This window comes from Gadus chalcogrammus, chromosome 2, assembly GCF_026213295.1.
Source record: "Gadus chalcogrammus isolate NIFS_2021 chromosome 2, NIFS_Gcha_1.0, whole genome shotgun sequence".
In the NCBI taxonomy this organism is placed as follows: Eukaryota; Metazoa; Chordata; class Actinopteri; order Gadiformes; family Gadidae; genus Gadus; species Gadus chalcogrammus.
The window spans coordinates 8,897,909-8,909,734 of record NC_079413.1 but is presented as its reverse complement, the minus strand read 5'-3'; the positions used below and the strand labels follow the sequence as shown (position 1 = coordinate 8,909,734).

The 11,826-nt window shown below is 48.7% G+C and overlaps 1 protein-coding gene across 1 annotated transcript in view; it reads right to left on the bottom strand.

The window, feature by feature from the left end:
* Nucleotides 1–1,667: 1,667 nt before the first annotated feature.
* The window catches only part of znf385c (zinc finger protein 385C), a 65,957-nt gene continuing 55,798 nt past the window's right edge, over nucleotides 1,668–11,826 (bottom strand). Inside the window, exons 5-9 of the mRNA XM_056607566.1 lie at nucleotides 6,547–6,945; nucleotides 6,073–6,260; nucleotides 5,372–5,470; nucleotides 3,940–4,029; nucleotides 1,668–1,901 (exon numbers count right to left, since the gene is read on the bottom strand). Coding sequence (XP_056463541.1) covers nucleotides 1,668–1,901; nucleotides 3,940–4,029; nucleotides 5,372–5,470; nucleotides 6,073–6,260; nucleotides 6,547–6,945 — 1,010 coding nt within the window. The remainder of the gene's footprint in view (nucleotides 1,902–3,939; nucleotides 4,030–5,371; nucleotides 5,471–6,072; nucleotides 6,261–6,546; nucleotides 6,946–11,826) is intronic.

The following is an 11,826-nucleotide window of genomic DNA, read 5'->3' as shown; positions in this document are numbered from 1 at the left end:
TAAAAACACAGTAACACATTTCAAACATATCGGATGTATTGCTTTAAAATATGAGATTGAGAATCCCGACGTGTCATGTTTTAAAGTCAGAATCTGATCCCACTTGATTGTTTATGTTTAACTGAAATGTTCAGTTGAATTGGCATTAGTTTGTTTGAAAAAAAAAATTAAGAAAAAAACAAAAGCTACTTAAATTGCTTTTGTAATTAAATGAGCTTTAAGGTGCTTTGAATGTGGTTGCCATGGCACTGTGCTTTATTCCCGTCATTCGATAGGTGTAAATGTTTGTCTTGATCAGCGTGGAGTAGGGTGAGCTGTTCACATGCGCATCCAACCGCATGGTTGGATGACACCAGTTTGGAAAGCTCAGACTTTGCCCGTCATATTTTCTGTGATGGTTTTGTCAATGTGACCTGTTGGTATTTTTTTTTGCCTATTATGTTTCTATATTTTTCTGTCTTATTGTATTATCAAATAACAAACACAAATGGCAAGGAAAACAAGGCCGGTCGGGCAAAGAAAGGCAGAAATTCATCAATCAAAAAATAACAAGAATTCACAATGATAAAACACCAACTTCTGGAATAATCTGTGTGCGCTGATTGTTTTTGGAAGATGATAATGGTGTGGGTGTACCGTCACAATGAGGCCGCGAAAGAAGTCTTTATCACAAACCAAAAAAAGAAAGGCAGAAACAGTTTGATCTTTTAGCTTTGCGGGGGGGTTATTCATGAGCGCTAAATCCTGAGGACGTGGGATAGGAAATAAATAAAGAAGGCATTTGACCCTGGCTGCAGATGGAAGGGGGGGGGGGGGGGGGGGGGGGGGGGGGGGGGGGGGGGGGGGGGGGAATGGCTGAATCATCGTGAAGTCTGCCTGTCTGATCTGTGTGAATGAACACCCTGAACAACATGAACAAAAAAAAAGGAGGAAGGAGAGGAGGAGGCTGAGGGGCACGTCACTAAGGTTACGTGCGGGGTTGGGGGGGGATGGACTAGAAGGTTCTGACAAGGTTCTTCTGAGGGGATCTGGAGCGCTCAGGGGCACAGCCGAGAGCATTTCCAGCCGAAACGCACGGCTCGTGTCTCCGCTGCAGACAAGGCCAAAGACACAACCGCACCAACTATTAATTAACTTCTCCCCCACCCCCCCCCCCCCCCCCCTCATGGCTAATTCAGAACAAAACAAAATAGAGCAGAAAAAAGAGCATTGAGTAAAGGGAGCTTATTCTTGGCGGACCACACCATATTTACAACTAGATTTTCCTATTATTGTTCTCTAACAAGTGACACGACGACACTATGGATGAACCATGTTGACCCACACGAATGGCTATGAGAGAGAGCCTCCTTTCCTTGTGCCTGTCCCGTTCTCTCTCTCTCTCTCTCTCTCTCTCTCTCTCTCTCTCTCTCTCTCTCTCTCCCCCTCTCTCTCTCTCTCTCTCTCTCTCTCTCTCTCTCCCCCTCTCTCTCTCTCCCTCTCCCTCTCTCTCTCTCTATGTCTTAGGTCAGATGGGCTGCATAGTTTTCAGTGTGTGGCCCTTATGGAGTTGGTCACACTAAGGATGAATGGGGGGTGGGTAGGGGTGGGGGGGGGAGGGGGTAACATTGCGGTCATTAACCCTGGGTGGACGAATAGGGAGCCAGCCCCGGCTTTCTGTTTTGTTTTCAGTAGGGGGAGAAGAGGATGGGCGTGTGCGTGGCCCTCAGAGGCCCTGGGGCGGGCCGGAACAGTGTGGGTCCCAGGAAGGGGTTCTGGATGAAGGTGGTGGTGCCGCCCGGGTGCCTCAGGGCCAGGGGGTTGGCAGCCATTGCGCACAGTGCCGGCTGGGTGAGCGCGCTGGGCAGGAAGCTCGTGGCGGTCAGGGTCTTGGTGAGCTGCTTCTGCAAGGCCAGCTTGGTCTGCAGGGCGGGGGAGAGGCAGGTCATGACGGTCGGGAGATGGAGAATAACAGAAGAACCGTCTTTAAAGAGCCCGTCAACCCAAAACCTTTTATCGTTTTATTTTGGTGACAATATGCATGATATGATCGTCAACATTGTGATCCATGCCATTGCTATTGAGATCAGACCATCATTTAGAGAAAACAGCAGTAAAATCCGATGGTTTTGCAGATCTCTGCCTAACACTCTTTTCCAAACACGGGTAACGATCCTTTCAAAATTAAAAAAATTAAAAAAAAAAAAAAAAAAACGTTATTTGTCCCCAGGGGGCAATTGAGGTTATTAAATTTCAAAAATTTAAAAGAAAATTAAAAAATATAATAATATTATATTATTATTATATTTTATGTTTTTATATTTTTCAATTTCGTGACGGCGATGTGCCTTTTAGAATACTCTTCGAGGTTCACGACCAAGGGATGAAGGCGGTGAGCTGTGTGTGGATGTGTAGAGCTCTGTCAAGGCAGTTTGCAGCGTGCAAGAGAGGGCTATTCTTTTCGGAAGGTAATAGTATGACGCCACGGTGTGTGTGGATGCTGAAGCTCATTCTGACCAGCGGTTAACATGATGTTTGCACTCGAGAGAGGGTGAGGATTCCCGGACACTAAGAAAACAACGACATGGTGTGTGAAGCATTTCATACGACATTGCTCATTATAACGCTCATATTCAACGTCGGTACTATAAAATATTCCAAAGTTGCCTCGGGTAATAACCATGGGGATAAAACACCCACCTCCATCCTAGAAACCCTTTTGTTTTTATCTTCGAAATTATGATAATCTATGATAATGCTTTCAACTTTGGTTTGTGCCTTGTCATGTGTCTAGGACTGAATCATTGATGACATGATTGATTGATGATCTTTTATTTTACAGTCATCATGATTGGTCGCAATTTAACAATCTACTATTTACTCATAACTCAATGACTGACTCAGGAAGCACCCCCCCTTGTGCGGCCTTTCTCAATGTTTCTTTGGAGTTATTGGGAGTTCTTTCTTGCCCTTTAGAGGATTCAGGGACTTATGGCAAAGGGGTGAGGTATATGTATGCCTGTGAACCCCTTGGAGACTCTACTAAATAGATTTACTTTTCTCAACAATATGGAAGAATTGGTCCCCAAGGTAAGAATATACTTTTTAGATCCCAGCTCACATTTCATTTTCCACCGTAGTTCACTAAGAGATGCTCACTCAGGCAGCTCTCAGTGTGATATATGAAGAAAGGGCAGGTTAATGGGTGCGGTTTAATGGACAACTCATTGAAATGACCCACAACAGACTGACCCTATGAAAAGAGCACAGCGAAGCCTGCTTCGTTGAAGGCACCAGCAGTGGAGATTCATCCTGACTTTCTGTTCCCTTCCCCCTGGCTCTGTTCGTATCCCTTGCCTCATCACTGTCCCGTGGTGTCCTATCTCTAGCCTCATTACTGTCCCGTGGTGTCCTGTCCCTAGCCTTATCACTGTCCCTTGGTGTCCTATCCCTAGCCTCATCACTGTCCCGTGGTGTCCTATCCCTAGCCTTATCACTGTCCCGTGGTGTCCTATCCCTAGCCTTATCACTGTCCCGTGGTGTCCTATCCCTAGCCTCATCACTGTCCCGTGGTGTCCTATCCCTAGCCTTATCACTGTCCCGTGGTGTCCTATCCCTAGCCTTATCACTGTCCCGTGGTGTCCTATCCCTAGCCTTATCACTGTCCCGTGGTGTCCTATCCCTAGCCTCATCACTGTCCCGTGGTGTCCTATCCCTAGCCTTATCACTGTCCCGTGGTGTCCTATCCCTAGCCTTATCACTGTCCCGTGGTGTCCTATCCCTAGCCTCATCACTGTCCCGTGGTGTCCTATCCCTAGCCTTATCACTGTCCCGTGGTGTCCTATCCCTAGCCTTATCACTGTCCCGTGGTGTCCTATCCCTAGCCTTATCACTGTCCCATGGTGTCCTATCCCTAGCCTTATCACGGTCCCGTGGTGTCCTATCCCTAGCCTCACTCACCTGCGAGGAGAGGGAGGTGAGGTTGTATTGGCTGAACACTTTCTTCATGGCCGACACCGCCCCGCCCGCATAGCCACTCCACCGGACGCTCTGTAGGGAGGGAGGAGAGGGTATCAGGAGGAGTGGGAGGGTATCAGGAGGAGGAGGGTATCAGGGGGAGGAGGAGGGTATCAAGGGGTGTGGGGTATCAGGAGGAGGGGGGAGGGTATCAGGGGGAGTGGGGTATCAGGGGGAGGAGGAGGGTATCAGGGGGAGGAGGAGGGTGTCAGGGGGAGGAGGAGGGTATCAGGGGGAGGAGAAGGGTGTCAGGGGGAGGGGGAGGAGGGTATCAGGAGGAGGAGGGTATCAGGGGGAGGAGGAGGGTGTCAGGGGGAGGAGGAGGGTTTCAGGGGGAGGAGGAGGGTGTCAGGGGGAGGAGGAGGGTGTCAGAGGGAGGAGGAGGGTATCAGGGGGAGGAGGAGGGTATCAGAGGGAGGAGGAGGGTATCAGGGGGAGGAGGAGGAGGGTATCAGGGGGAGGAGGAGGGTATCAGGGGGAGGAGGGGTATAAGGGGGAGGAGGAAGAGGAAGAGGAGGAGGTTCCGTGAGTGGGAGGAGAAGGAGAGATAAGGTGCATCACATGTGACAGGAGCGAGGGAATAAAGGAGTGATTAATGGCGAGTGCTGATTCAGGAGTCTGTTGTCAGAGCTGGTCAGTGGTGGGACAAGAGAGACTGTTTTAGAACGGGCGAGCTGCCTCCTGTGTGGGGATGGAGGGGGGGGGGGGGGGGGCTGCGTGGGGTTCATTACTTACAACAGAGTGTGTGTGTGTGTGCTTAACCTACCTGACAGGGCAGACACACAGACATGCTGTCTCACCCAGTCGTCGTCCCCCCCCTTCCCCCATCCCTGAGGACACTGTAATGAGGTCTAAGTATGTGCCAGAGTGTACCTGTCTCTCTGTGTATGTGTGTGTGTGTGTGTGTGTGTGTGTGTGTGTGTGTGTGTGTGTGTGTGTGCGCGCGCGCGCGCGCGCGCGTGCGTGCGTGCGTGCGTGCGTGCGTGTGTGTGTGTGTGTGTGTGTGTGTGTGTGTGTGTGTGTGTGTGTGTGTGTGTGTGTGTGTGTGTGTGTGTGTGTGTGTGTGCACCATGTGTGGGGTGCGTGTGTGTGTGCACGCGCGCATTATGAGTCTGTCAGAATTAAGGTCAAACCAGCCAACTGTAACAACAGAAAAATGCGCGCTCCGAAATAGTGCTTGGCTGTTCTGAGCTAAACTCATAATCATTTTTAGATTTATGCTCCAATTCTTGCATAGTTTACGGGCATTATTCGTAGCAAATCTGCGATAAGAAAAAAGCAATTATGTCTAGTTTGTGTTCCTTGAGGGTCTGCTTGATTGCCTATTTATGTGACACTGTGTGTCTGCCTCATCTGGGCGCCTGCTGTGACTTACCGCTAAGCTGGTGCTCTGCGGGGTCTTGTTGTGGGGGGTGAACTTGGGTTTGGGGGGTTTGCCTGCCAATCGGTCCTTGTGCCTCCTGCTGTTCATGTGCTGTGGAGAACCCAGAGGAACGCATCAGTGCAGTAGCAACAGCCACAGCTTTGCTTTGTTTGCAGCACCCTTGACTGGAGTGAATTATAACAAATACAAATAAATGCCCTTGGTGGCAACGGTCATCGTAGTCATGTGTATCGTCGAAGCTACTAATGGGCTACGGCTGCAAAGGCATCATCTCTAAGGAGGGCATCTTGAACGGAGTCCTGTTAGGACGCCCGCGGACTTAACGCCTTAACAAATCTACAGCACCCAAAGTTCAGCATCACTGCCTCTGCCTGGAGCAATCCAGTGCTCCCTTCCTGTCTCTATCGTTAAAGCACATTGTTTTTCCATATCGATATCCATTAATCTATCCATCGATTCATCCTTCCTAGCATACAGTCACCTGATTCAAGGTCTAACTTAGCTTCACTAAAGCTCCTGTGAGTTGTGATGTAATAACACAAAAAAAACAGTTGACGTCCCTTGATACATTTTGACCAATTCTTTATTCTACATACGTGTCTTCACGTTAGATCCTCCCTCCCTCGCCCCCCCCCCTCCCTTCCTGATGTGAACCTACTACATAGAGCCAACGTCTTCCTCCGCGGCCTCACCTGACTGAGCTGGGTCTCGGAGTTGACGAAGATCTCGCACACCTCACACTGGAAGTTCTTGCTGGGCACCCCCACGCTGCCCTTGGTGCCCAGCCGCTTGCTCTTGCAGGCGGACCGGGCCGCCACCGCTTTGCCCCGGCGCCGCGGCTGCACAGGCTGACCCTCCAGCATCAGTTTGTGCTTGGTGCCTAGAAGAGGTCAGAGGTCAGTTCAAGGTCATTTCCCACGGCAGGTTATAAAAAACAGAGCTCCCTTCTGCAACCAGAGCCTTGACTGCTGTATTGGAGTTCATTTGATTTGATTGCAAAAAGATATGCCTGGCCACCACTACTGACTCAGAACTAAAAAGTGTCTAGAATGCATTAGCTGCACCGTTTTGAAAAAGGCAGTTTTTTATGGTCTAGTCCCCCTAGCCCCCCTCCTCTCAATCACAAGAAGCCACAGATTTGAGAGCCGCAAAGTCATCCCACTCACCGGTGTTGTGAGCGTCCAGTTGAGAGGTGGAGTTGACTGTGACCTTGCAGACCGGGCAGTGGAGGTGTGCTTTGCCCTTCATGGCGTCGTCCTTGTCTTCCTCCGTGCACGCCTCACCCTCCGCGGGCATGGTCAGCCCGGGGCTCACCGTGCCCGGGTCGGTCCCCGGGTCGGTCCCCGGGTCCGTGCCCACGGAACCGACGGACTCTGGGGTCCCGGCGTCGGAGGCGGTCTCGGAGGGCTGCTGTGGGGAGGGGGACACCTGGGGAGGCGACAGAGCCACGGAGTCCCCGGAGGAGACCTCGGACTCGGGCGTCAGCATGGCTGAGCTGCTGGGGGGGCTCTCCTCCATCTTCACCTCCTGGTCGGGCGCTTCCAGAGCGGGCAGACTGATGATACCTGGGGAAGAGCGGAAGTCAGAACATTTTATCTCACCTTTCGTCTGCCCAGAGGGTGACGTGTGAGGAAAAGCGGATGCAGTCTGGCATCGTTTGATGAACTTGTGTTCAACGATCAAGGATTTTTGCATTATCCCTAAAGGAACCATTTGTAGAAGAAACTAAGCAGTAAATTCATACCCATCAGACAAACATAAATAATTGCTTAAATGAGTGAAATATAAAATCACATAGAGTTATCCAAAAGTTAAATGGCAAAAAGTCTATTTGTCCAATTTGTCCTTTTTGGCAGATTGTATCTGGGGCTAGACTAGCCTGGCTATTACCAGACCAAGCCAATCGTAGATTGAACGTTGGACTGGGGAAGCTGCCGTCATTTTCTTCAGCACAAGTGGCATGAGCAACGGGCCTAGTTCAACTGACTCTGTACGCGATTGGCTGCTTGCCGTCGCTTCCCTGTCGTCATTGTGTTAAACCAGCCAATAGTGCGCCAAGGGGAAAAGCCAGCTGGGTGATTGGCTCCCGCAAAAACGTATCGGAAGCAGAAAGGAATGTATTGCTCTTCTCCAGACCCTTGTGCAGGGCAAACTCAATTCGCCGGAAGAATGGGCGGCACTACCTAGGGCCAGACAGAAGCAACATGAAGTCCTTTGACAGGGGGAGGCTATGATCAGCCAGCCTTCTTTAAAATCCTAACCTGGTACAAACGAGGAAGGTTATCAAGGTTATCAAGGTTGTGCCTGCACTTTTGCTGCCCATTTCAAAATACCCTGCAATGTATATATCTATTTTTTTTAGGGGAAGTGACCCGTACCAGCTGACAAAGGAGAATCGGAACACTAATTCAATAGAACTGGAATAAAACCTTTTCATTAAAGAGGACCTATTTTACTACGTTTCTTGTCTTCATTTCTTATTAATGACTCCTATAGCGCAACCTGACACGAATCATAGCACAAAAAACGATGTAGATTTTCGGGAAACTCTTCCTCTCATCTGGGCGCTTTCAGCATTCTCTGTCAACGCTCGGTTTCGTCCTTCTCCGCCCCCTCGCCCCCCTCCTGCCAACCCAACTCCGTTGTGATTGGTTACCTTCCTTGAAGCGCGCGCGCGGGCAGATTTGACCAGGCATATGGGGGGCGCGGCAGGAGTGCCTCTACGTAGATGATTTCCCGGAAATGTGAACAAGTGAATCGCAAACGTTGTCCCGAGTGTGTAGCGCTCTGCACAGCCACCCCAGACTGTCAGCAGGGAATACGTTGAAATGCATGTACGTCTTTATTTGACACTTAAGTATGGTTAAACATGACTATCAATCATTATAACAACGTTTATAGGTCATAAAAGTCGAAAAAGCATAATAGGTCCCCTTTAAGGTATTTTCAACATTAAAACGACAAAGCTTATGATAAAAGTTAATGCGCTGATGTGCTTTAACACACACCATCCACGTGAAGGTCGAGGTCAGCTTGGCATTTATAAGCTTGTTAGCTTGCGCATTTCAGAAAACTGTGTGCGATTCAGTAGATGTTGTGTGAGTAACATTTTAATTGTATTGGTATTGGTATTGAGCTAGCATTGTCATTGTTCTGTTTTGAACAATTAAAGGACAAGATTAAGATAGAGATCACCAGTTCAGAAGAACAAATGCCATCAGTCCTCTAACCTTCAACACCAACACACACTCTCTTTCCCTCTCTCTCTCTCCCCCTCTCCCTCTCTCTCTCTCTCTCTCTCTCTCTCTCTCTCTCTCTCTCTCTCTCTCTCTCTCTCTCTCTCTCTCTCTCTCTCTCTCTCTCTCTCCCTCTCTCCTCTCTCTCTCTCTCTCTCTCTCTCTCTCTCTCTCTCTCTCACCTCACACCTCACACCTCCGCTCGCCCTCGCTATTTAAATATCAAGTGAAAGACCTGAGGCTCAGTCAATACAAACAATCCAATCGACTGCCAGAACCGGGCCGATAAGTCACGGGAGTTCCATCACACACACGCACGCACAAACACACACACACACACACACCTCTCTCCTCCCCCGAACTCCTCCCCGAGGGAGTCACACACTTTAGCCCCCAGTGAACCGACGCTATATATATCCTTTTCATCTTCTCTCCTTCCCTCCGCCGACAACCCCGACCGCGCTCCATTGATTTTTCCCTCTGTTCACGTCCCGCACTGAATTCATCACGGAGATAGGGGTCATCCCCTCTTGTCCTGTTTTTTTTTTGCAGAAAGGAATCCGAATAGCAGAGATCAGGCAGTCCCCATCGTTTTTTGGGCTTTAATGAGAATGACCCCTTGGGGTATTTCGGCTCACCGCCGCCCCCTGAGCTCGACCGCCCAGACACGAGGCTATGATCCTCAGCTTAAAGTAAAAGACAAGGCCACCGGAGAAGTCCCTGGCATGTCTGGAGGTGATACCGATCCGGGGATTTCGCCGGCGCCGAGGGTGCTGGGAAAATCCAGTGAGTGAGTCTTGGATTCATTCAAAAAGGAACTCATTCTCTCATTCATTGTTTGAGATATCTCAGTGAAGGGGAATTCCTCCACATTGTCCGAGCCTTTTAGAAAACATACCACAGAAGGCAAAGACAATGCCTTCTGTCACAAAAAGTCACCAAAAAACATGTGAGGGTGAACGAAAAAATGCTACCACTTGGGTTGGCACTTCAGCCCACACCAACGCAAACGCACACACACACACACACACACACACACACACACACACACACACACACACACACACACACACACACACACACACACACACACACACACACACACACACACACACACACACATACATACATATCCTTAGACAATACCTCCTGTCATTTGGCCTGTCAATCAACCCCCTTCGTAACCCCTGAAGACTCGTGTGATGACACAGACTGCCAGCGAGATTGGCAGTCTGTCAGATCAAAGTCCAGTCTCTCGCCACCCGACACACTCAATTACCCATGGAATGGTACTCTGCAGCCACAGAGTGCTGGTGTTAACATCACTGTCATAGAGGCTATCATTGCTTTCATTGAACTCGAAGGGGATTTTAACGCAAGTCCTGCCCATCCAATTAAAGTGGACAGACTCCCGGAGTAAATATATATCTGAGGAACGACATACAGTGTATTGATCCGTAGACATGTGCAAACAAGATCTCTCTCTCCCTCTCTCTCTTTCTCTCTCACTCTCTCTCTATCCTTCTTTTCTCTCCCTCTCATCATCTCAGAAACTAAGCATTGTAACCCGCTGATCGAGCGAAAACTCACTATACCTCTCTGTATGTATGTTGTTTTTTAAATGTATTTTGTGTGCATGTGTGCCTGTATGAATTATCATTACTGGGCTGGCTGTTGCCTTTGAAGATGCCAGCAACAAAACGGGATCCCCAATATCTGGAGTCAACCATTGATAATGGTAGATAATGGTTGTTCCTTTGCTGAGCAGAATTCGATTTGATCGCTTGGTAGGTTTGGTCTTGGTATGTTGGCCCTTTGAAATTCTACTAGTCACGAATTTAAAAAGTGTAAAATGTACACACAAAATGCATAAAATATAAAAAAAATACAAAAGATAATAGATAAATGGTATGCACATTGGTTCAAACCTATCTATACGAGTAATAAACACAATCATTCATGCTCTGTGTTTCAATGGACTAGGAGCTAGTTTCTCCTTCGCAGTTCATCTCTGCATCTCTGTAGTGTATGCACTATGCAACAATGATTACAATTCAGTACAGGGCAAAACCACGGTAAAGTTGTACAGCCCAAACGTATCCTTGTGTTAAGCGGCAGTGTGTTGATCTACTTGCAGAGCAGATGGGTGGGTTATCGGTTCTAAATGGTTCTGATCATTTGGTCATTAGACCAGAGTAAGCTGTCCCTGACAGCCCTCTGTTTTATTACACACATAACTCATTTTGTAGAGAGCTAATTTGGAGTGCTATTTTATTACATGTTAGCACTGTGGTGTGTGTGTGGGAATGTGTGTATATAGATGTGTGCGTGCGTGTGTGTGTGTGTGTGTGTGTGTGTGTGTGTGTGTGTGTGTGTGTGTGTGTGTGTGTGTGTGTGTGTGTGTGTGTGTGTGTGTGTGTGTGTGTGTGTGTGTGTATGTGTGTGTGTGTGTGTGTGCGTGTGTGTCCGTAAAAGCCCGCTCCACTGCATTTTAATTTCACATGAGGCCATGCACACAATTGGGGAATCATTAAAGTGCGCTACCCCCTCTGAAAAAAGTGCCTTGGAACCGTCAAATTATTCATAAAAAATACAACGGATTATCTGCGTCTCTCTCTCTCTCTCTCTCTCTCTCTCTCTCTCTCTCTCTCTCTCTCTCTCTCTCTCTCTCTCTCTCTCTCTCTCTCTCTCTCTCTCTCTCTCTCTCTCTCTCTCCATTTATTTTTCTCTCTCTCTTTGCTCTCTCTTTCTTTCTCTCTCTCAATCCTAATTTTCTCACTTCATCATTGCATCTTATTCACCAAGTAATTCATAAAAAATACAAAGGATTATCTCTCTCTCTCTCTCTCTCTCTCTCTCTCTCTCTCTCTCTCTCTCTCTCTCTCTCTCTCTCTCTCTCTCTCTCTCTCTCTCTCTCTATCTCTCTCCCATTATCCTATCTTACCCCTTTCCATGCATAGTTTTGTTTCTACTTCCTCATCCTCCGCCTCCTCCCCCCCCCCCCCTCTCCTTCTCCCTCTCATCCACCACCTCCTCACTCTCATACACCCCCTCCTCCTGACCCTCCTCATCCTCCTCCCTCTCCTCAACCAACTCCCCCTCCCTCCCCTCCACCACCTCCTCCTGATCCTCCCTCCCCCATTATCTTATCTTACCCCTTTCCATGCCTAGTTTGGTTTCTACTTCCTCATCCTCCTCCCTCTCCCCCCC